Source organism: Kwoniella botswanensis, chromosome 1 (genome assembly GCF_036426115.1).
Source record: "Kwoniella botswanensis chromosome 1, complete sequence".
Taxonomy (NCBI): Eukaryota; Fungi; Basidiomycota; class Tremellomycetes; order Tremellales; family Cryptococcaceae; genus Kwoniella; species Kwoniella botswanensis.
Window position 1 is genome coordinate 11,694,338 of NC_088599.1, and position 20,619 is coordinate 11,714,956.

The window sequence follows — 20,619 nt, forward strand, 5'->3', positions numbered from 1 at the left end:
AACATCAGGAAAAGGCCTTTTTACTGCACTTGTATGATGTACGATTCAATTGTGTATCTTGAATGCACTGTATCTTGCATCGAGCATTGAGCATCGACCGCTGACCAACGACGAATGGCGGGAACAAGGAATGGTGAATTGAGATGCACAATTTTTGTTCCATCCACTATCGACGTATTCTCTGTTGTCCTTATTTTTTCTGTACACATATCCGAGATACTGTAGTACCCAGCAAGTCACTCTACCAACCGTATGATTCAGATTTCAAGTAAACTTCATTTACATCTGGATATCCACCTGTCAAAATACCAATCTGAGCTTTGGTTACTGCGTTAGAACAGTCCGTAAGGAATTGAGGTGGACCGCAGGCTATAACATACCAAGTAGAACATGAAAGCAATTCAATCCGATCAGCTTTTGTTCAGCTCCATTGGACATGAAACCGTATTGGACTTACTAGCAATAGCCAAAGAACCTTGCGTAGCGGCTACGGTTCGTTCTATGATATTAGGTAGATTGGGTCTTCCTTGATTCCAATTCCAATCTCGATCCGACTTTGACGATCCAACCAAATTCAATTGTTTCTCTGTTGGAGGTGTATCGTCTTCAGAAGAACCCGCAGGGTCAGATTGATCTGGCGATGGTGAAGATATGGCAGGAAGCTGAGTAAGAGATTCGTCGGTAACGTAATGTTGGATATGGACATTGGGGTAATTAGTTCGAATAAATTGTAATTCCCGTTCGAACCATTTCATCGAGGCTATAGGAAAGTCGACGATCTCGTAAGTATAACAATACGTACTTCGGTGTTCGAGCGGCACATGAGGATTTCTTGAAAAACTCTTGCAGTACTTACAGATCTTTTTGACAGCCCAAACCAAAGTAATCTCTCTCCCATTTCCATCTTCCCTATACACTAGATCTTGCAACACGCTCAACGCCCATGTAATTCCAGTTCCTCCGGTAAGGATCAAAACTCTGTCAAAAGCTTTCAAACCTTGGCCTACATGGGCATCACCATAGGGTCCATCAATCAATACTTTGTATTGTGTTTGTCCAGATTTGACTTTATGGTATAGGTCTTTGGTGAATCCTGAAAGAGGTTTGAGAAGAAATACCATTTCTTTCATACTTCCCTTGGCGTTGACCTTGGTCAACTCCGGGTGCGGAATATTTGATTTCTCCAAGTCGCCATCACGGATCGAAGCCAGAGCCAAAGGGGAATTGGCAATTGTAAAAGGATGTGAATCCAATGACCTCCATCCCATTCCCATGAATCTGATAAAGACATATTGACCCGCAGACCAATTGATGTACAACGTAGGAACGATCTTCTTGATAGTTTCATCGTCTACCAGCTCGACATGAGCCCGATGGAGGACAGGGTTGTTAAGTATGATGAGGACTAAGCGAGTAGTAGCGCTGGTTAAGAATAGTACGATGGCCGCAATCATGTATGCGCTGTACGTAGACGATAAACAGACGAATGCCAATGTCAGCATATGAGGAACCAGCTTTCCTACCAACAGGAAACCTCCAAGCTCCAAGCTATTCAACGACTACTGGACTAGGAGGAGAGAGAAGAGAATCCGTCACTCACTCGCTATCTAAGGTCTGGTATCCATGCCAAAACATCGCACCAGCGAAGAAAACAGCCATGACAATGTGAATCCAATAAAAAGATTCGTAGAACGATTTCCTGCTCATCCAAGTAACATTATCATCAGCTACCTTGTACTCTTCTGGCTTTTGCCGGTGAATTTGAACGAAACTTACCTGAAAGGCGGAAGTGCACCTGCAAAGAGTATCAACAAAGGAGCCAGAGCCACAAAACCCGATACGTAAACTTCGTTGACTGCCAAAGTCCCCTTTAAACCTCTTTCTCGAATAGCTCGGATACATGCGGCGATAGTATGAACGAGGCTCATGTAGGTGAAATTGAAGGCAGAGCCTTGATGGAGGACTTGAAGTTTCTCGTGTGATACTCCAGTGAGGACTGAGATGATATTTCGTTTAGAACCGAGAACGCTGTGAAATCAAATTTCTATAGATTAACAACATGTAATGATGTATGCCGAAAGACAAGATCACTCACTATATAAAAGGTAAAGTAGCCATGGCTATCCATTCGCTTCGTAGATACAGTGGTGCACTTCCATAGAAAGGAGGATAATAATAATATTCATTGATGAATGTAAATCCCGTTGCGAAAACCAGTCCAGCAAATAACAGTATGTTAGGTCCGAGGGGTCCGAAAGTCCATATCCATGTTACCCATTGTCGATGAGGTATTTGAGGGTAGGTCAACATCCTCATTAGAGAAGTGATTTTGACGTAGGTTTTTGATTTCGTACCATATGAATACCTAACACGTAGCTTCCATAAACCGTTCAAGAGTGTATAAACCACCAATAAACCACATGAGAACCCTAAAGTGTAGTATCCATAGACCACTTGGTCAGCCCATGGGATGCGAGCCGCTTGGTAAGCTGTTCGCTCGGCTGCTGTGGGGACATATCGTCCTTTGGAATCAACTTGACCAGGTATGACTCCTGCGTCCATCACACTTCGTCTTTCGGGGATTGTGTAGAGTCGATTTATATATGCTGTGCTAGTGGTGAGGATACATCGGTGCATAATCAAACTTCTCTCATTCGTTTAGATATACACATATGCACGGTGCACTCGGATGCTCGAGCCACTCGGACACCAGTTTTGACCCCTTTTATTTCAATTGTTTCATCTTTCTTTCTACTTTATTCATCATTCCACATCATGACCATCGAAGAAGCAATAATATATAAGAAGCAGAATCCTCAGGAGAGCCTAGCCAACGCAGCAAAGCATGGCAAAGTGCCAAAATCGACTTTACATGATCGCCTGAAGGATACCCATGCTCCTAGAGGGGAGAGGACCAAGCGGCACCTCTCTGTTCAACAGGAGGTCGCTCTCATCGATAAAATCAACTCCTATTCTCAGAGAGGAACCCACTTGACCCCCCAGCACATCAGACAGCTTGCTGTGGCGATCTCAGAAGAGAAGATAGGAAGGAACTGGGCGAGTTCCTTTTTAAGAAGGCATAAGGAGGATTTATCTTCGAAATATTTCAAGATACAAGAAGCTTCTAGGATGAAATCGGACACAGGTGCCAATAGAAAGGCTTTCTATACCCTTGTGAGTTACTTCAGACAATTCTCTATTGAAAAGTGTGGGCGGAATGGGTATTGATTTTGAAAGAAGGTCAAAGCGGCATATGACGACTATCACTACCTCTCTTCGAACATTTTCAATATGGATGAAGCCCCTTTCAACATGTCTACCGATAGAAAGGTCAAACGGGTCGCTCCCAAGTATAAACCGACCACTTCTCAAGCTGCTTTGGCAAACGACTGTCACATCACAGTGGTAGCTACCATTTCGACCTCTGATGCCCCTGTTCCGCCTTTCCTCATCTATTCGGGCGAATATTTCATTGAAGAATGGGCAGATGTGAAAGATAAGGATCCCCTCTTGATGGCTGCGGTCTCAAAGACAGGTTATAACAATAGTTATTACATGATGAAGTGGCTAGAAGAAGTATTCGATCCTTTCACCAAAAATCGAGCACATGGCCATAGAAGATTGCTATTTCTAGATGGATGTGCATGTCACGATCAGGTAGACTTCATAGAAGCATGCTGGGACCGAAATATAGTGTGTATCTTCCTTCCTGCAAATATGACCAACGTTTTCCAGCCTCTGGATGTAAATTTCTTCAACACTTTGAACCTTAGATATTCTCAAGAAATAATCGAGTATCAATTGGGATCTGATCGATCAAGAGTGAGCAAGTATTACTTCTGGAGGTGGTTTCAACGCGCATGGAAGAAGACAGCGCATTCCCATCAGATTCGGTCAGCTTGGAGGCGATCAGGACTGTTCCCTATAGATCCATCAGTAATGTGTTCAAATTCAGCCCTCACTCCCCCTCCCCAGCTTGAAACAACCGAGCCAGACACTCCTACCAATAGCCAGACACTAAGAGCATTAGATAGGACAGTTAGAAGGGGAGAAATCGATCTGAAAACCGCCTTTATGAAGACCCAAAGAGCATTGGATAAAAGCTTTGCAGAGGTGGCCTTGATTGGGGAGGATACCAGGAAGCGAAAAGCGGTGGAGGAGTTGGATAAAGAGGTCCAAGGTACTGGGAAACGTACTAGGTACCCTCAAGGACAGGTATTCGATCCCAGATATAAGAGGGAACATGCTGCAGAGCTGGCGGAAAGGAAGAAGAAGCAGTTGGAGGAGAGAAGGAAGAAAGCGGCAGCAGAATTGCGAAATAAGCAGGGAGAGGGCTCAAAGCGTGAGAATGCATGCAGAAGACCTACGAGTAGGGCTACGCCAAAGCACTACAGCACAGCTTGCTTAGAGCTTGAGGAATGTGATGAAGAGTAGTAGATATATGTTACATATTTCATGTCCGAGTGCCTCGAGCATCCGAGTGCCACATGCAGACGAGTATATATATATGTGCAGTACATCATCCCACATTATCTTCGTATGCAGTCAAGGTTATATCCCTTAACCTTCGGAATGTTTCAGTATCTCAAAGTTATCCATAAATTTATCTCATGACACGAGCCATAAATCTGATTCGTCGTTTTATACCACTCATGCCTTTGGAGGAGTTGAAGCATTGAGTTATCGATCAGTTGAAAATGGCTCGGGAGGTCCGATCACTTGCGGCATAATCAGGGACCAATCAAAATTGTGTGCCAAGATAGCGATCCAACGGTATAGGATATAGTAGTTTGTAAGGTTGGTGCATACCAAAGCGATTCAATAATAGATGTAGGTGGGTCATGCATAATGCATATAAAAGGGATGAGGAACGAATAGATGAGTTTCTCCTGCTGTGTTCTATCTGATTATCACTGATCTCCCCAACTTACGAGATATAGAATACCACTTAACCTTCTTTTTCCACCTACACCTCACACAGACATAGTAGTTAGTTGCCAAGATGGACATGGGCGGCGATATGGACATGGATTCCCATGCATGTAAGAGTAAGTGGAATCACCTTCTCTACCAGATTCACTCCAGATCACAGCGGATGAAACTCTAATGCGTCCTATACAGTCTCCATGTTATGGAATTGGACAACCATCGACGCATGTTTCCTCTCTGCAAGTTGGCATATCAGGTCGAAAGGTGATTTCGCGGGGAGTGTCATTGGTATATTCTTTCTATGTATTGCGATCGAGTTTGTAAGAAGGGTAGGAAGGGAATACGATAGGAGATTAATCATGGCTGCCAAGGTGAGCTAGGTACATTCATGCTTCAGAAATCATTTCCCTCATCTCGATACGACATCGACGAACTTTGCTGACATTTTTGGTATATTCTGCTGTACAGTCAGGATTGATCCCTTCCGCCCTCCCTGAATTATCCTCCAACAAAGATACAACTACTCCCATGACCTATCAGTGAGTTTCATCCTCAGAGACAGAGATATCCGAGATTGACAAAAAGGTACTGTAGCTTCCGACCCTCATGGGTTCAACAGATCATCCGAGGTATATGCTACGGCAGTCAATTCACCGCCGCTTTCCTAGTCATGTTATTCGGAATGTTCTTCAACGGTTATATCCTCTTTGCGATATTCCTCGGACAGACCGTGGGCTATATCATTTTCGGTAGAGATACTTGTACGGCTTCGGTCGATCATGTAGCTTCGGGAAGTTGTTGTTAGATATTGGTCAGGGGTATTTATCCATGAACAATCAGTAGTTTTTTCGTTTGATAGTCAGTTTGGATGTTATTGGCAGTATTTGGTTTCATCTCATTCACCTCTCAACTTATCATTAATACAATCCGCTTACCTTATATGATCGATTTCGTAATTGTTCTGTTTACTTCTTTTAGGATTCATGCAGACATGTCGACTTCATCACAGTGGTAATTCAATCTCATCAGGAAGAGGAGACCTTACAGTTACACACCCATCAGGAAAAGTAGACCTTACAATTACATACCAAATTCAATATCCCATATTCCAATTTTTCATTCTTGGTCTCTTGTCATCGCAACTCCCAGGTCCTCTGACCTGACTGATCACAACCTAAACCCTTCCATCCAAAAGAATGGCCAAAAGACTCAAACCCCACGCGACAGCATAACTAGGGTACCTAAGTACATGCTTTTCCTCCCAGCTCTTGATCAGCTTCTTGGCTTCATCGTCGGATGTGGGAGTGATGATCTTATTAGCGGTACCTTCGTCTTGCTGGGCGAGGTCGAGTAATCTGGAGTTGATAGGTGGAAGACCAACGAAGAAGGTGATGGGCAGGATCCAGAGGGATGCCATGCCTGCTACGAAGGTGATCTTGGAGATGAGCGGTGATTTGTGGAGGTACGACGTGGTCATATTGAGTGCGGTAGAGGTGAGAGAAGCCGAGACGATCCATGTCTGCAAAGCACGGTGGGGTCAGCTAGGTGATACGGGGGACCGAGGAGAATGACAGACGACGTGAGTACAAATACAGAATTGTAGAGGGCTCGAATGCGCAGACTGTGGATCAGACCGGAGTACAAAGAAATGATAACAACAGTGCAAATCAGAGCTGAAGGAGGTTGGTAGGATGTTATAGCAATTAACGTGCTACAAATCAGAAACGGTCCACTCACAGCAGCAGGTTTAAAGTAAGCTCTCCATACTTTCGCTCTCTCCTTATCATTCAGTGTTACCGGTGTCAATCTTTCATTCAGATAGGCGATTGAACCTCGTTGGGTCTCACCGATGTTGGCGAAGAAGACATAGGCGGTGGTCAGTCCTCCCAAAGCGAGGGTGATGGAGGGAGCGGGGAGAGATGTGATTGCGTTGGTGAGGGTTGTCATCGTTATCAAGATTGCTTGTTCTACCTGCTAACAAATGAATACCTTATGAGGTGCTGGTGAAGATGGGATGGTAACATTGGAGAGATGAGGATGCCGTGTTATATAGGTGTGAGAAACGATGATTGCTCGGTTACGGCAACTCATGATGATGGTCACAGATCGGCAAAGTGCTGCTATGGACTTTGCTTCATGTCCGAGGTGAAATACCATCCCATTCACTGCACCATCATGTATCATAGTTGTACTGTATGTGAGCAGCATAGAATATAAATGCATGATAATAGCCTGGGATGTCATCACCGAGGTCAGTCACCTATGTCCTTGTTGACAACCAAGGATTATGTCTACTCCGGCGGTAAAACCGAGGTGACCAGACAGAACTACCGCACCACCGCACCCTGCAAACAATCTTCGGGAAATCTCGTTAATCTCGCACTCGCAGTTGCGCCCACTGAATAGTCCCGAGGAATGTCAAGGTAATGTAAGCATACCTCACATGTTACGGTAACTGTCCAACCGATAGTTCCTATCTTCTCAGGGATCACATCTTACGAAGAGGCCTCTCTGACTGAGACCTTTCTGACGACAGCAGGATTGCTACATCCGATAGTGTGAGAAACCATTTAGGGTTTTACAGAAGATCTACCAAATCCGAAGTTTTCACGTAAAAGGGTAAACAATCAACGACGCCTAAACCGCTCTTTTCGAGTAAACATAGCCGGTGCTCGAAACGAAATTTCTTGTAGACCCCCTCATGGATGTTTGGACTTTTCTATTGATCAGTGGAGCTTCGTACGGCCCAAGGACTATGTATGCCATGGATGCTTATAAAACACAACTCGAATGACTGACTGCATTCTTTTTCTGTCGAACGTCTCCTCACATAAAACACACTTAGAATCATGTCAACGGGGCAGAGTGGGTTATCCACATCCGCTCAGTCGGCATCAGTCGAACAAACAACATCCAAACAACAGTCCACATCGGCCGCACGATTGGCAATGAGCCGCAAGAACATAACGGAAGAGAAAGGGGATAACGCACGATGGACACTGGAATCGCAGCTAAAGGTTCGTATCCCATCTCACGAATATCCGTGTCTGTGATCCGCCTGTTCGTCGAGCTGATCATCTGCAATCTGCTATGACCAATTAGGAAGATCAGGAGTTACTACGATCCAGAGGTCTACCACCCTACAAATCACTCTCCCTCGCGTACGACCACCTCTCAGTCAGAGGAACAGGGGGTATAGATAATGTAGAGTATGGTAAATCGCTCGGAACGTATTTGTTACCCTGGCAGACCCTCAAATATCGTCGAAGGGCCGAACTATTATCCTCAACCAAGAAGAGTGACAAAATCTCTACTTCCAATGACGATAAAGAATCGTCTGAAGCCCACACACCAACCAAGGACGGTGATCGTATGGTCTGGTCGAAAGGGGATCCGATCCCTTCCAAAGGTCAAGAAGGATTACGCAAGGGGGAACATTATTTGATCAAGGATTTTTCGGGATTGGTCAAATCAGGTGAAATGATGTTAGTCATCGGTAGACCAGGAAGTGGATGTACGACTTTCCTCAAAGCTTTGAGTGGGAATAAAGAGGGATATGCAGGCTTAGATGGTACTGTCTATTACGGTTCCCTAGATTCGAAGAAGAACCCAAAAAATCTTGAACCAATCAAAAGTGATATCATATTCAATTCCGAGGAAGACTTGCACGATCCGAATTTGCTTGTTGGAAGGACATTAGATTTCGCATTGAGGATGAACACCCCCTCAAGCGGTACGAGACTACCTAAAGGGATGGGTGGAGATCCAATGTCAAGGAAGGAATATCAGGATAAATCAAAGAAGGAATTGTTGAAGATGTTCGGGCTGGAACGTACCCATGATACTAAAGTAGGAGATCAATATGTGAGAGGTGTTTCTGGTGAGTTCATCAGCGTATTCGATTGATCTACCTTCCTCACTTCCCGATTGGTCCTATTGCCTTGCGCACTATACCCATTTGACCATTGTTGCATGCTGACGGAACCCCATTGGTAGGTGGCGAAAAGAAACGAGTCTCCATAGCCGAGGTACTCACTTCCAAAGCTTCCATACAAATGTGGGACAACGCCACTCGAGGGTTGGATGCCGATACCGCTCTGAGGTTTATCAAGAATCTCCGCACTTTCACGGATATCGAGAGACACACCATGGTAGTGAGCTTGTATCAAGCGGGCAACGGGATATACAACCTGTTTGACAAAGTAACGGTGATCGCTGAAGGACGTATAATTTACTATGGACCCAGGAGTGAAGCCCGAAAGTATTTTGAGGATCTGGGTTTCGTACATCCAGATGGGGGTAATACAGCTGATTTCTTGACGGCTGTTACCGCTGTGAGTGTCACACTTTACCATATGATCAAACGTACCGCAGCACTAGAATGTATTTTCCGTTCTTACTGATACCTATGATCCTGATAGACAAACGAACGAAAGATCAGACCTGGCTACACAGGGCACATGCCCACAACAGCATCAGAATTGGCAGCGATCTACGCGAGATCCTCGGTCGCGCAATTGATGAGGCAAGAGCTAGACGCCTACCTATCAAGTAACGAGAAGGATGTTGAAACTGAAAATACCCGAAGTATAATACAACATCAGAAAGACAAATGGGCGAGGAAAGTTAGACCTGAAAAAGTCAATTACGTAGCTCAGGTGAAAGCTGCGTTGATCAGGGATTATCAGCAAAGATGGGGTGATCAATGGTGAGCGTCAGATCTAAAATGGAAATGAGATGATCAGCAAATATTCACCATTTTTGCCATTTGGACAGGACATTCTGGGTCAGACCCGCTACAATGGTAGCGCAGGCCTTGATCGGTGGATCGATGTTCTACCAAATGCCAGAGGATACATCCGGTCTAGTAAGTCTATTCGAAGTTTCCCACAGAAGGTTGATATCATTAATGATGTGTTGTTGATAGTTCTTGAGAGGGGGTGTGCTGTTCTTGACCTTGTTCTGTGAGTATCTCAGGTTACTTAACAGATACTGTACTATACTGATGGCCTATTCACCCAGTCCCATCTCTCATGTCCCTCGGTGAGACAACAGCAGTATTCACCGGTAGATCAGTTCTTGCGAAACACAAAGGCTTCTCAATGTATCGACCATCAGCTGTTCTCTTCGCCAAAACAATAGGAGATTTACCCATCTTCGCTATACAGATATTCCTGTTCACAATCATCATCTACTTTATGACCGGCTTACAAGTCGATGCCGGATTGTTTTTCGCGTTCTTGCTGTTTACGTATATGACCACGCTCTGCACGACAGCGTTGTTCAGGTTTATCGGTTACTCCTTCAACACTTTCAACAACGCTTCGAAAGCTTCCGGATTCGCTATTCTCTTACTGTCTTTGGTAAGTCACATTTCATCTAATGGAAGAATTTGCTAAGACGATGACAGCTGAAATATGATTCCCCGTGATTCCGTACAGTACGCCGGTTATGCAATTTACACTCCTGCAATGCACCCTTGGTTCGCCTGGATCAGGTGGATAAACGTATTCTACTATGCCTTCGAAGCCATGATGATCAACGAATTGGACGGTCTTTCCTTGGCCTGTGTTTCACCGCAACTCGCACCGACTGGAGGGACATACGATCAATTGACCCAAGGATGTGCCTTAGCGGGCTCTTCACCAGGCTCAACGATCGTATCAGGTAGAGATTGGGCAGCGGTCGCATTGAGGTTTTACAAGAACCACGTGTGGAGGAATTTCGGCATTATCACGGCTATGTGGATCTTCTTCCTGGCTTTATGCGCAATCATGATCGAACTCCTTCCTGCTGCCGGAACGACCAAATCCATGTTGCTGTATAAGAGAGGTGGTGGTGGAAGATATATCCGTGAAGCGAAGAAAAACGGCTCGTCGCCTAAGGATGAAGAGGACGGTCCGTCTCATACTCAGCTATACAATAAATCAGCCCATTCATCGGAGGGTCAAGTGGGTAATGGCGAAGTCCATGCGGTCAACTCGTAAGTTCGAGGCAAATTATCAGATACATATCCTGACATGTCGAATAACAAGTCCCAATACACGTATATCAGCTAATGAACAATTCCCAAATATAGCGTACTTACATGGAGAAGCCTGAACTACACCGTCAATGCCAATGGAAAACCCAAGAAGTTGTTAGACAACATCTCAGGATACTGCAAAGCAGGTACACTGACCGCTCTGATGGGATCTTCAGGGGCGGGTAAAACTACTTTGATGGATGTTTTGGCATTGAGAAAGACAGAAGGTGAAATCGAAGGTCAGGTGTTGATGAATGGTAGACCCCTCTCGGTATCCTTCCAGCGAACCACAGGTTACTGCGAGCAGGTAGATGTTCACTTGCCGCAAGCGACCGTCAGGGAGGCTCTCGAATTTTCGGCATTGCTCAGACAACCTAGAACGTTGACGAATAAAGTGAGTCAAACCATACTATACCATGCCATACCTGGTCCCAGATACGTGTACGGGATATATTGATTGAAATGAAATGTTGCAGGAAAAGTTATCATACGTCGATGTGATCATCGAGCTTCTGGAATTAAGAGATATCGAAGATGCTCTGATTGGTACCCCAGGGAACGGGCTGGATGTAGAACAGAGGAAAAGACTCACGATAGGTGTCGAACTCGTCAGCAAGCCGTGAGTCATGATTTGGGCTTCTCACCAAATTACTTACCGTTCCAAGCTGACTTGTCGTCTTTTGAAGTACTTTACTTTTCTTGGACGAACCGACATCTGGATTAGATGGTCAAAGCTCATATCTCATCGTGTCATTCCTAAGGAAATTGGCTGCTGCGGGTCAAGCTGTACTTTGTACGATCCATCAACCTTCAGCCGCCTTGTTCGCTCGGTTCGATCAATTGTTGCTGTTAAAAGGTGGTGGTAAGACTGTGTATTGTGAGTTTCCGATTACTCGATCCCATAATTGCCGTACAACTAACAGAGTAAGTCGCGTAGTTGGAGCGATCGATGAGATGAATTCGTATTTCGAGAGAAACGGAGTATCCATGCCTAAAGAGATCAACCCCGCAGAAAGGATGATAGATATCGTTTCAGGCGATTTATCCCAGGGTAGGGATTGGGCACAAATATGGTTGGATTCTCAAGAATCTAAGGATCGCTTGAATGAACTAGAGAAGTTGAAAGAGGATTCGTCAAAAGTGGATATTCAGATTGAAGGAGAACATTACGAGTATGCTTCGCCAGCTTGGCTACAGTTGAAACTGGTCTCGAAGAGAGCTTCCATCCAACTTTGGAGAGATACCGAATATGTGTTCAATAAAGTGAGCCGAATTGGATGTATCTCGATCCCAACCAAAACTAACGTTCTGGCATTTAACTATCGCAGATTGCTTTACACGTCGCTGCAGCTCTGTTGAACGGTTTCTCGTAAGTCGATTTGTCCTCTTCGCTGGAGATATCTTCCCATAAAGCACTTCACTGATATGCCTTGAAACCTACAGGTTTTGGAAGATTGGTGATACGTAGGTGACTTGCCGCTTTCTATATTCACCAGGAACTGATAGTATCACTGCCAGATATGCGGATCTTCAAAATCGAGTGTTTTCCACATTCATGTATGTGTTCGTGGCTCGTGAGTGACTTCCTATACCATGCTCATGGGCTGTCCTCTGTGGTGGCCTTTTGCAGTCCCTAGTCAGATCACTCATATCATCTCTTGCTCACATAGCCGGTGTCATCCATCAAACCCAACCGAAATTTATCCATAATCGAGATATCTTCGAAGCGAGAGAGAAGAAAGCCAAACTGTATGCCTGGTGGGCATTCTGTTTCGGGGAAATCGTAGCGGAAATTCCCTACCTGTTAATCTGCGCTCTACTTTACTTCGCACCTTGGTACCCTACCGCCGGACTATCTTTCAAACCTGGAGTAGCTGGTCCAGTCTATCTTCAGATGACATTCTACGAGTTCCTCTATACCGGTATAGGTGAGTCCCCTTATCGAATTTCTAAGTCGACCAAAGACTGACTCCTTCTACCCATCCCAAAAGGTCAATTCATCGCTGCTTATTCCCCTCATGAGGTATTTGCATCACTTGTGAATCCATTGCTCATCGGAAGTGAGTTCAGAATCTTGGCAACGCAGGCAGAGCAACCGCTAATATGCCTACTAGTTCTTATCATGTTCTGTGGTGTCCTCGTACCATACTCCCAGATAACCGCTTTCTGGCGATACTGGTGTAAGCTCTCTACCTTTTTGACTATTTTTCGAGCCTTCGGCTGATATTTACCATAGTATATTACTTAAACCCCTTCAACTACTTGATGGGAGGACTGGTATCTCGGATCTTGTGGGATGTGGAAGTACGCTGTGCGGAAGATGAATTCGGTGTATTCGATCCTCCTCCTGGAAGCGGTATGACCTGCGGTGAATATATGACACAGTTCTTAGCGAAAGCTCCAGGTTATCTGAATAATCCAGAAGCTGCGAGTGGTTGCCAATACTGTACGGTCGCAAAAGGTAGTTCGGCCCTTGAGGCACTGGGGTTGGGAGAGAAATCGGATGGTTGGAGGGATATAGCTATTACATTGTGAGTGCGACATTTGTTTCAGCAGCAGGAACTTGTAGCTCATCATCGTACTTTGCCGTAGCCTGTTCTGTCTGAGTTCGTACGCTTTGGTTTTCCTTTTACTGTAAGTACACCTGTTGATCCGAACGTAGGATATAGGTGCTGATATGCTATGATGAGTAGTAAATTACGAAGTAAACAATCGAAAAAGGCAAAATGACTTCACTCTCCTCTTAGTAGTATGATATGATAGAACGCCTGATGTTCTGGAATGTATCGAATGCTGTTAGCATTAACAGCAGTTTCAGTCTCCTGTCTGGGTATAGTGAATACTTGAAAGTATGACGTATATACTCAACGTCGGTTAATTGATAAGGCACAAGTCGCGAGTAGAGATCCCTGAATCGAAGAAGGTTACTCTTCCTTTTTAAGTGATGCTGTGTTCTTTTCGTGCTGCTTCTGCTGCTCGTTCTTGTGAAATTAGGGTATCGACAAGCATGCTGCGAGACAAACTGAATAAGGACACTGTGATTCTACCCTTGGACCTTTCACTGGAATCATCATCATGACGTTTCAGTGAATAAACTTAAACTGCAGTACAGTCACTCTTCATGTCTGTGCATTTTTCGATAAAAAGTAAAACTTTTTAGACATTGCCGCCGGTGTTGACTTCTAATTTTCGTTACTTCGACGACTTGCCGCTTCCTCCTTCACTGATCATATCTTTTGGGTGACCCAACCTTTTCGAAAAGCTACCAATACAAGCCATCTCTGAAGACGCCTCAAAACATGTTCCGAAAGACGAGAAGTTATTTCAAAACGATCGAATTGACGTATATGGAGAAGACAGAGGAGCAGAAAGGCTTGTTTGGCGATATAAACAAAGACCTGATCGCTACTGCTGTGAGTCGAGTCGTTAAAGCTGCCTGATTCGAAAGTGTTGGAGCTGACTGTCGTGCTGTTCAGGGAGAGTTCATCGGAACCATCATGTTCTTCATTTTCAGTTTGGGTGTAAGTGGTTAGACATCCCTGACCCTCTTAGCCAGTCAAGGAGGAAGCTGATCATTTGAATCTAGTCAATCCAGACTGTGAAGGCGTTCCAGAAGATGGCATCCAATAATGGAGAAGATACTCAAACGACCTCATCACCCAGTGCAGACGCCGCTTTGGCATTAGTCGTGAGTGAAACTCATCTCTTCCATCTATTCAAGCCTTCAGCAGCCATGCTGATGGCACTTCCACCTCTTTTCAGAGCTACTTTTACTCGGCAGCCGCATTTGGGACATCGTTATTCGCTACTTCGACCATATTTTACAGATTTACCGGATCAATTTTCAACCCTTCCGTTTCGCTCGCGTTGTATCTGATAGGTGCGATCAAACCAGTCAGATTTATTCGTGAGTTTTCGCTCTTACACATCTACAGATCTTCGTCTCATGTGCACTGACCAAGAAATTTCTTCGGATTCAGTCGTGTCGGCAGCCCAGATGGCGGGTTCACTAGTAGCATGTGCGATCTTAACTGGTCTAAGCCCTATAGAATTAGATGTAAATGTCCAATTACAGAATGGGACGAGCAGGACGAAAGGTGTCTTCATAGAAGCTTTCTCGACAGCTGGGTTGATATTGAGCGTGTTGATGTTAGCTGCTGGTGAGTTCCCTTTCCACCATACTTGCACTCATTGCGTGATACCATACCTGATTGGGTTAATGACGGGTTCCGAATAGAAAAACACTTGTTCACCCCATTCGCTCCTATGGGATTCGCGTTGACCCTGTTTGTCATCGTACTATACTCTTCTCCGTTCACGGGTGGTGCCGTCAAGTAAGTTCACCCTTCTTCACTATCATCAATACTGATGCTGACTACACGATTACTGTAGTACGGCAAGAGTATTTGGTCCATCTTGTTTTCAGGGCTTTTCAGATTATCATTGGATTTATTGTAAGGACTCCTGTCGCTGTCCTCTTCAGAGCTCCGTTGCTGATAGAGAGTGATTCTTTAGGGCTGGGACCAACCCTTGGATCTTTGCTCGCTACAGGGGCCTACGTCTTCCTGAAGGCCGTTCATTATTGGTGAGTCCCATGCAATTTCCGTTCGATCAGAGACGCTCAAAATCAATCTTGTGCTTTCAGGAAAATCACACCTGGACAAGATAGTACGGGAGAAACACTTCAGAATGATACCGTGCAAGTGTCGGAACCAAGTCGGAACATGAGCGAGAGGAATTCAAGGCGGCAATCTGCTTGTTCGAACACTCCCGCTCATAGCATCCAAAATCTAGTCTAATACTGAACACCTATTGTGGCCGGAACGGATGACGACAACGACAGATCACGAAACAAGGCAAACGTTCAAAATCAAAGATTCATGTAAAATTTCATAAAATAGAAAATATGTTGGAGAATGAACGACAAACAACGACTGTAGCTCTAGAACAAACACATACATATTGATGTCGGGTAACAACGCAATATACCATAGATGGTATCAATTAGACCAGAGAGAAATAATATAGACCATAGACCATAGACCATAGACCATAGATAAATACCACAATTGTTAGTGGGCTATCAAAGACAGTGCAATCTGCAGATTGACGTTTACAACAGCATAGCAGATTATCTAAATGATCATTCTATCGGCGAATATGGAATCACAGCTGATGGTATATTGAGTTAGTCACTTACAGCTATAGACCACGCCGGCTGCTGGTGTGGAAAAGGAACTTACGGTCGAAGTCCTTCTTTCGATTCCCAATCGCCTGATGGACTTCACCACTCATCGCTGCTCGGTCTATACATTCCTTTCTTGACCTCTGCTCGCCACCAATTCAGCCATTTTATCACCTTCGTCCGTCTCCAAGGATCTGTACCCATTCACAACTCCTTTCCAGTCGCCAACCGAGCTTTCCTGACTGAGCTTGAATCTACCTTCGATCCTATCAATCTTAATTTCCAAGCCTATAATAGCTTTCTTGAGTAGATCGACATATCTTGACGGAGCATCAGATACTTTCCATGGTTTCTCTCCATCGTTCTTCCCTTTCTTTTGGATATGTTGAAGTTCATTCAGCTGAGATAGATCTTCAACCTGTTTCTGTAAGAATGTCGATGTCTCTTCGTTGTTCTTATAGTAGATCCTAGCTTTGCCGTAAACTTGTACAGCGGCGTAATCCCATGTGGGCACTACCTTTCCATCTTTGGGTTTCGTCTCGACGTAAAACTTTGGTGTGACGTACGAATGCACGGGGGAGTTGAACAGGATTAGGACTTCTTCTGATAATTCTTCGGAAGCGGATGCAGTGAGAGAATCGACGATGGATTTGGATTGAGGATTCGCCCGAGCTATGTGTCCTCTGAGCGTGCCTTTGTCATTCTCATCGGAGCTTTTGGGAGAAGTGTCAAGTACGAAAGGTATATGAGTGGTCTGTATGGTAGAGTTTGATTTGTGGGGAATGGAAGTGGTGAATAACCCTAAGGGATACTGACGGATGAATTGATGTAAAGTGGGAACATCGAGCTCGGCGTGTACTGGTCGGATGTACATTGTTGACCTGAGGATACCGATTTCAGAGATAGTATAGAAGGTACACGATCTTGTGGTCCAGATGACGACTTATATATTTATGATAGTTACACGATAAGGGTGAAATTGTGAATTATCTCTTGTCTGATTTGATCGAGTCACTCTTATAGGATTTAGCCGAGTTTTGATCGACATCAGACAGACAAGCGCGCGCGCAAACCCTAGTCAGTATAGGCGCGTGTCAGTCAGTGGAGTATACAAAACATCCATCGTATATCAGTGATCCAACAGATGGAAGTATGGAAGACACCAGTTCTTGGTCAAAGAGACAACGTGTCGGATCGAGGGATGATGAAGTGCTGTGAGATGTTTCCATAGGCTGCAGGCGGGGTCCGATAGGACGTGGCTGCTCGGGCTATACTGAACCCAGGACAAAGGTGTCACATTTCAACATCCGGGACAACAAAACCTCGGGATGACAATTCTCGCCAGACTGACCGTTCCGACCTTCGCCATATCTCACTGAGATGAGATACGATCAAGCGAGGCCCGACATGGGATATACCACACGTGCATTATCCGGCCAAAAAGTACGGTGTTGTCAAATGACTTGCACACGCACACTCTCACGGGTGAAAAGTACCGATCACCGATTTCCCCGTGAACCGCGTACAGTATGCTGGAATGAAGCCTTATTCACCGAACAGTAATGAGCCGAACATATCCTACTGTATCTCTTTCACTTTATCGTTTACTTATAACATCTTTATGTCCACCTGCAGAGCTCACGATGTAAACAATATACTTGTACACCAAGATAGAGATATACATAGCGACAGACCTAGGAAGATCAGCAACAATGACCATCGTAAGCCCAAGTCACGGATATTTGGCGTTCAGAGGGGAACCAACCGCTGACCTGTTTCGCCAGGCTCCAGCATTACCTACGGACTTCTTATTTGGGTTCGCAACAGCCGCAGCGCAGATCGAAGGTGGTGGAGCTGAAGCAGAGAAAGCATCAGGAAGAGGTGATTCGGTAGGTGTAGTCACCTCTTGGGTTTAACCTGATCCCTAATCTCACATTGTCATAGATATGGGATGAATTCTGCGATAGACCGGGGAATATCAGAGATGGTTCACATGTTAAGAGGACCTGTAACCACTTGGAGAAATATAAGGAAGACATCGCTTGTAGGCCCATACAAATTGTTTGTGACTCGTAGTAACAAAGAAACTGACAACAATATAGTGATGAAATCCCTTGGAGCGAATTCCTATCGATTCTCCATCTCGTGGCCTCGAGTGATACCATTAGGTGGAAAAGGCGATCCAGTCAACCAGAAGGGAATAAGATTCTACAATGATTTGATTGATGAATGCCTGAAAGTCGGTCTCGTGCCTTTCGTGGTGAGCAACATCGGTGGACATACGACGAATCGAGACTGAGGCTGACTTATGGCTCTCTGTAGACCTTGTACCAGTGAGCGAGACTTAAGGGGACGACAGATGGCATTATGCTGAGGCAGCATTTTATGTTTAGCTGGGATCTTCCCTTGGAATTGTCCAAGCGATATGGGGGATGGTTGGACAAAGAGAAAATCGTTGAGGATTACACTCACTACGCTAAAACTTGCTTTGATCTCTTCGGAGACAGAGTCAAACACTGGTTGACCTTCAACGAACCCTGGTGTACTGCTGTGCTAGGACACGGTATCGGACAATTCGCTCCGTAGGTTCAGGACTTTGCGTTCGATTGATCGTGACTCATTCTCCCCTACATCACAGGGGTCATGTATCAAACACCGAACCTTGGATTGTCGGTCAAAGCTTGATGATTGCACATGCATCAGCCGCCAAACTATATATAAGAAAATATAAAGCTAAACAGGGCGGTATGATCGGTATTACCCTGAATGGAGATTGGACAGACCCGTATGATGAGTCGGCAGAGAGTGAGTGTGGTTAACCCCCCCCCCCCCTCTCTATCAGCAATAGGCTGATGGATGGCCGCATGTGCAGATGTGGAAGCCGCCCAAAGAAAGATGGATTTCGCCGTCGGATGGTTCGCCGATGTGATCTACCTCGGCAGATACCCTCAATCGATGATCGACATCCTAGGTGACCGATTACCACAGTTCAGCCAGGAGGAGCTGGATCTGCTGAAAGATAGTTCAGAGGTAAGTTTGCATTCTAGATACCATTTCTCCCCTATACAAAAAGTAGCTGATGTATTTGAGGGGATCAGTTCTACGGCTGCAACGTAAGTACCACTCATTGACAAGGACTCATGTGGCCGGCTGTAACTGATCTCAACCTGTGATCAGACTTACACTACCAATACCATCAAAGCTACCCGAACAGAAGACGAGTTTGCTGGATACACAGCAATGGCTTTCGATAAACCTGATGGAACTGAGATTGGCGTCAAATGTGAGATTTGTCATTCCCCTCACGTGCATGTTGCCAACCAAACTGATGAAAGGACTGTAGCTCAATTAGGATGGCTCCGTGATGTACCTTGGGGATTCAGGAGATTACTAAACTACTTGTATCAACGGTACAAGAAGCCAATCTACATGACTGAGAACGTAAGTCATTTTGCTTTGTAGAGTCAACGCATGACTAACGTCCTTCCATGTTCCGTCAAATAGGGCTGGGCCATCAAAGGTGAAAGTACCCTCAGTCTAGCAGAAGCGTGAGTGAAATCATCACTTGCACGTTAAGTATCCATTGCTGACGATCATAGCAGTATCCGTATGTGTCACACAAGTCATACCATCGCTCAAATAGCTGACCGCAGAAGCAGATGATGAGGGTCGAGTCCAGTACTATAACGGTTATACACAAGCTTTGAAAGAGGCCGTACAGATTGATGGCGTCGACGTTAGATCGTACTTCGGGTAAGTCATACCAACCAGGACATACGAAGACTTCGTGACTGACTTATGAGACTATGCTCAGCTGGTCGTAAGTACGAAGAATTCATATATGGCGAATAGATAAAGCAGCAGATGCTGATTTCATCTACAGCTTCATGGATAATTTCGAATGGGCGTCTGGCTTAGTCCCACGATTCGGCAGTGTCTACGTAGACTATGAAACGTTTGAGAGGACACCTAAAGATTCGGCGACGTCTTTGATGAAGGTATGCTTATCCGAAATTCCCTCGTCCTGTTCTTGAAATCATCTTCCACTGATACTGCTACCGTCATCTAGTTCTTCAAGGATAACATCTCCACTAAGTGAGTTGTTCACCAAAGAGCAGATATACTCAGAGGGATAGAATATCTTCTTGGGAATTTTGGTATATTGTATAAGTTTATGCATGCTTTTGAGGTTGTGACTGAATGGAGCACTTGAAAAGCTTCTTCTGTACTGAACATGAATTGGATTCGGCGATCTTGAAAGTGCAAGCCAAGACGATTCGTCCTAAGTATATGAAATCCATCGACCCGTTCTGAGAAAGTCTTCTACGATACGTCTTGATCCATCAAACCTTTGAGTCCCTGAACTACAATTTCAAGGGAGCGGTATCTTGCGTTAAGGTTTATACATAATCCCACTAACTTCGATCGAACCTTCCGTCAGGCGATTGGAGGAAATATCGAAGCGAACGACAGAGGAGGG

The 20,619-nt window shown here is 44.9% G+C and overlaps 8 protein-coding genes across 8 annotated transcripts; 5 read left to right on the forward strand and 3 right to left on the reverse strand.

The window, feature by feature from the left end:
* Positions 1 to 241: 241 nt before the first annotated feature.
* L199_004410 (uncharacterized protein) lies at positions 242 to 2,562 on the reverse strand (the record flags this gene model as incomplete). The annotated part of the gene is made up of 6 exons (XM_064890137.1): positions 242 to 369; positions 458 to 760; positions 857 to 1,461; positions 1,601 to 1,699; positions 1,777 to 2,028; positions 2,096 to 2,562. The coding sequence occupies 6 exons, from the start codon at positions 2,560 to 2,562 to the stop codon at positions 242 to 244; spliced, it is 1,854 nt and encodes a 617-aa protein (XP_064746209.1).
* Positions 2,563 to 2,775: 213 nt separating this feature from the next.
* On the forward strand, positions 2,776 to 4,434 carry L199_004411 (uncharacterized protein; the record flags this gene model as incomplete). The annotated part of the gene is made up of 3 exons (XM_064890138.1): positions 2,776 to 3,174; positions 3,241 to 3,563; positions 4,011 to 4,434. The coding sequence occupies 3 exons, from the start codon at positions 2,776 to 2,778 to the stop codon at positions 4,432 to 4,434; spliced, it is 1,146 nt and encodes a 381-aa protein (XP_064746210.1).
* A 568-nt stretch (positions 4,435 to 5,002) lies between these two features.
* L199_004412 (uncharacterized protein) lies at positions 5,003 to 5,734 on the forward strand (the record flags this gene model as incomplete). The annotated part of the gene is made up of 4 exons (XM_064890139.1): positions 5,003 to 5,048; positions 5,122 to 5,300; positions 5,398 to 5,468; positions 5,524 to 5,734. The coding sequence occupies 4 exons, from the start codon at positions 5,003 to 5,005 to the stop codon at positions 5,732 to 5,734; spliced, it is 507 nt and encodes a 168-aa protein (XP_064746211.1).
* Positions 5,735 to 6,103: 369 nt separating this feature from the next.
* L199_004413 (uncharacterized protein) lies at positions 6,104 to 6,876 on the reverse strand (the record flags this gene model as incomplete). Its single annotated transcript, XM_064890140.1, has 2 exons — positions 6,104 to 6,448; positions 6,667 to 6,876. 2 exons carry the CDS (start codon positions 6,874 to 6,876, stop codon positions 6,104 to 6,106), a joined length of 555 nt encoding a protein of 184 aa, XP_064746212.1.
* Positions 6,877 to 7,778: 902 nt separating this feature from the next.
* On the forward strand, positions 7,779 to 13,684 carry L199_004414 (uncharacterized protein; the record flags this gene model as incomplete). The annotated part of the gene is made up of 21 exons (XM_064890141.1): positions 7,779 to 7,946; positions 8,032 to 8,809; positions 8,926 to 9,263; positions 9,351 to 9,637; positions 9,706 to 9,796; positions 9,857 to 9,893; positions 9,952 to 10,292; positions 10,371 to 10,912; positions 11,009 to 11,348; positions 11,431 to 11,573; positions 11,641 to 11,831; positions 11,892 to 12,217; positions 12,283 to 12,323; positions 12,398 to 12,418; positions 12,473 to 12,528; positions 12,625 to 12,882; positions 12,946 to 13,014; positions 13,069 to 13,134; positions 13,191 to 13,485; positions 13,547 to 13,588; positions 13,648 to 13,684. The coding sequence occupies 21 exons, from the start codon at positions 7,779 to 7,781 to the stop codon at positions 13,682 to 13,684; spliced, it is 4,467 nt and encodes a 1,488-aa protein (XP_064746213.1).
* A 569-nt stretch (positions 13,685 to 14,253) lies between these two features.
* Positions 14,254 to 15,753, forward strand: L199_004415 (uncharacterized protein; the record flags this gene model as incomplete). The annotated part of the gene is made up of 9 exons (XM_064890142.1): positions 14,254 to 14,367; positions 14,431 to 14,475; positions 14,541 to 14,642; positions 14,717 to 14,861; positions 14,935 to 15,114; positions 15,192 to 15,288; positions 15,347 to 15,408; positions 15,470 to 15,539; positions 15,600 to 15,753. 9 exons carry the CDS (start codon positions 14,254 to 14,256, stop codon positions 15,751 to 15,753), a joined length of 969 nt encoding a protein of 322 aa, XP_064746214.1.
* Positions 15,754 to 16,260: 507 nt separating this feature from the next.
* L199_004416 (uncharacterized protein) lies at positions 16,261 to 17,013 on the reverse strand (the record flags this gene model as incomplete). The annotated part of the gene is made up of 1 exon (XM_064890143.1): positions 16,261 to 17,013. The coding sequence occupies one exon, from the start codon at positions 17,011 to 17,013 to the stop codon at positions 16,261 to 16,263; it is 753 nt and encodes a 250-aa protein (XP_064746215.1).
* An 838-nt stretch (positions 17,014 to 17,851) lies between these two features.
* L199_004417 (uncharacterized protein) lies at positions 17,852 to 20,238 on the forward strand (the record flags this gene model as incomplete). The annotated part of the gene is made up of 15 exons (XM_064890144.1): positions 17,852 to 18,028; positions 18,084 to 18,183; positions 18,242 to 18,399; positions 18,462 to 18,472; positions 18,533 to 18,721; positions 18,778 to 18,944; positions 19,012 to 19,169; positions 19,238 to 19,252; positions 19,317 to 19,422; positions 19,483 to 19,580; positions 19,644 to 19,687; positions 19,739 to 19,746; positions 19,799 to 19,892; positions 20,023 to 20,137; positions 20,209 to 20,238. The coding sequence occupies 15 exons, from the start codon at positions 17,852 to 17,854 to the stop codon at positions 20,236 to 20,238; spliced, it is 1,470 nt and encodes a 489-aa protein (XP_064746216.1).
* Between the last annotated feature and the right edge of the window lie 381 nt (positions 20,239 to 20,619).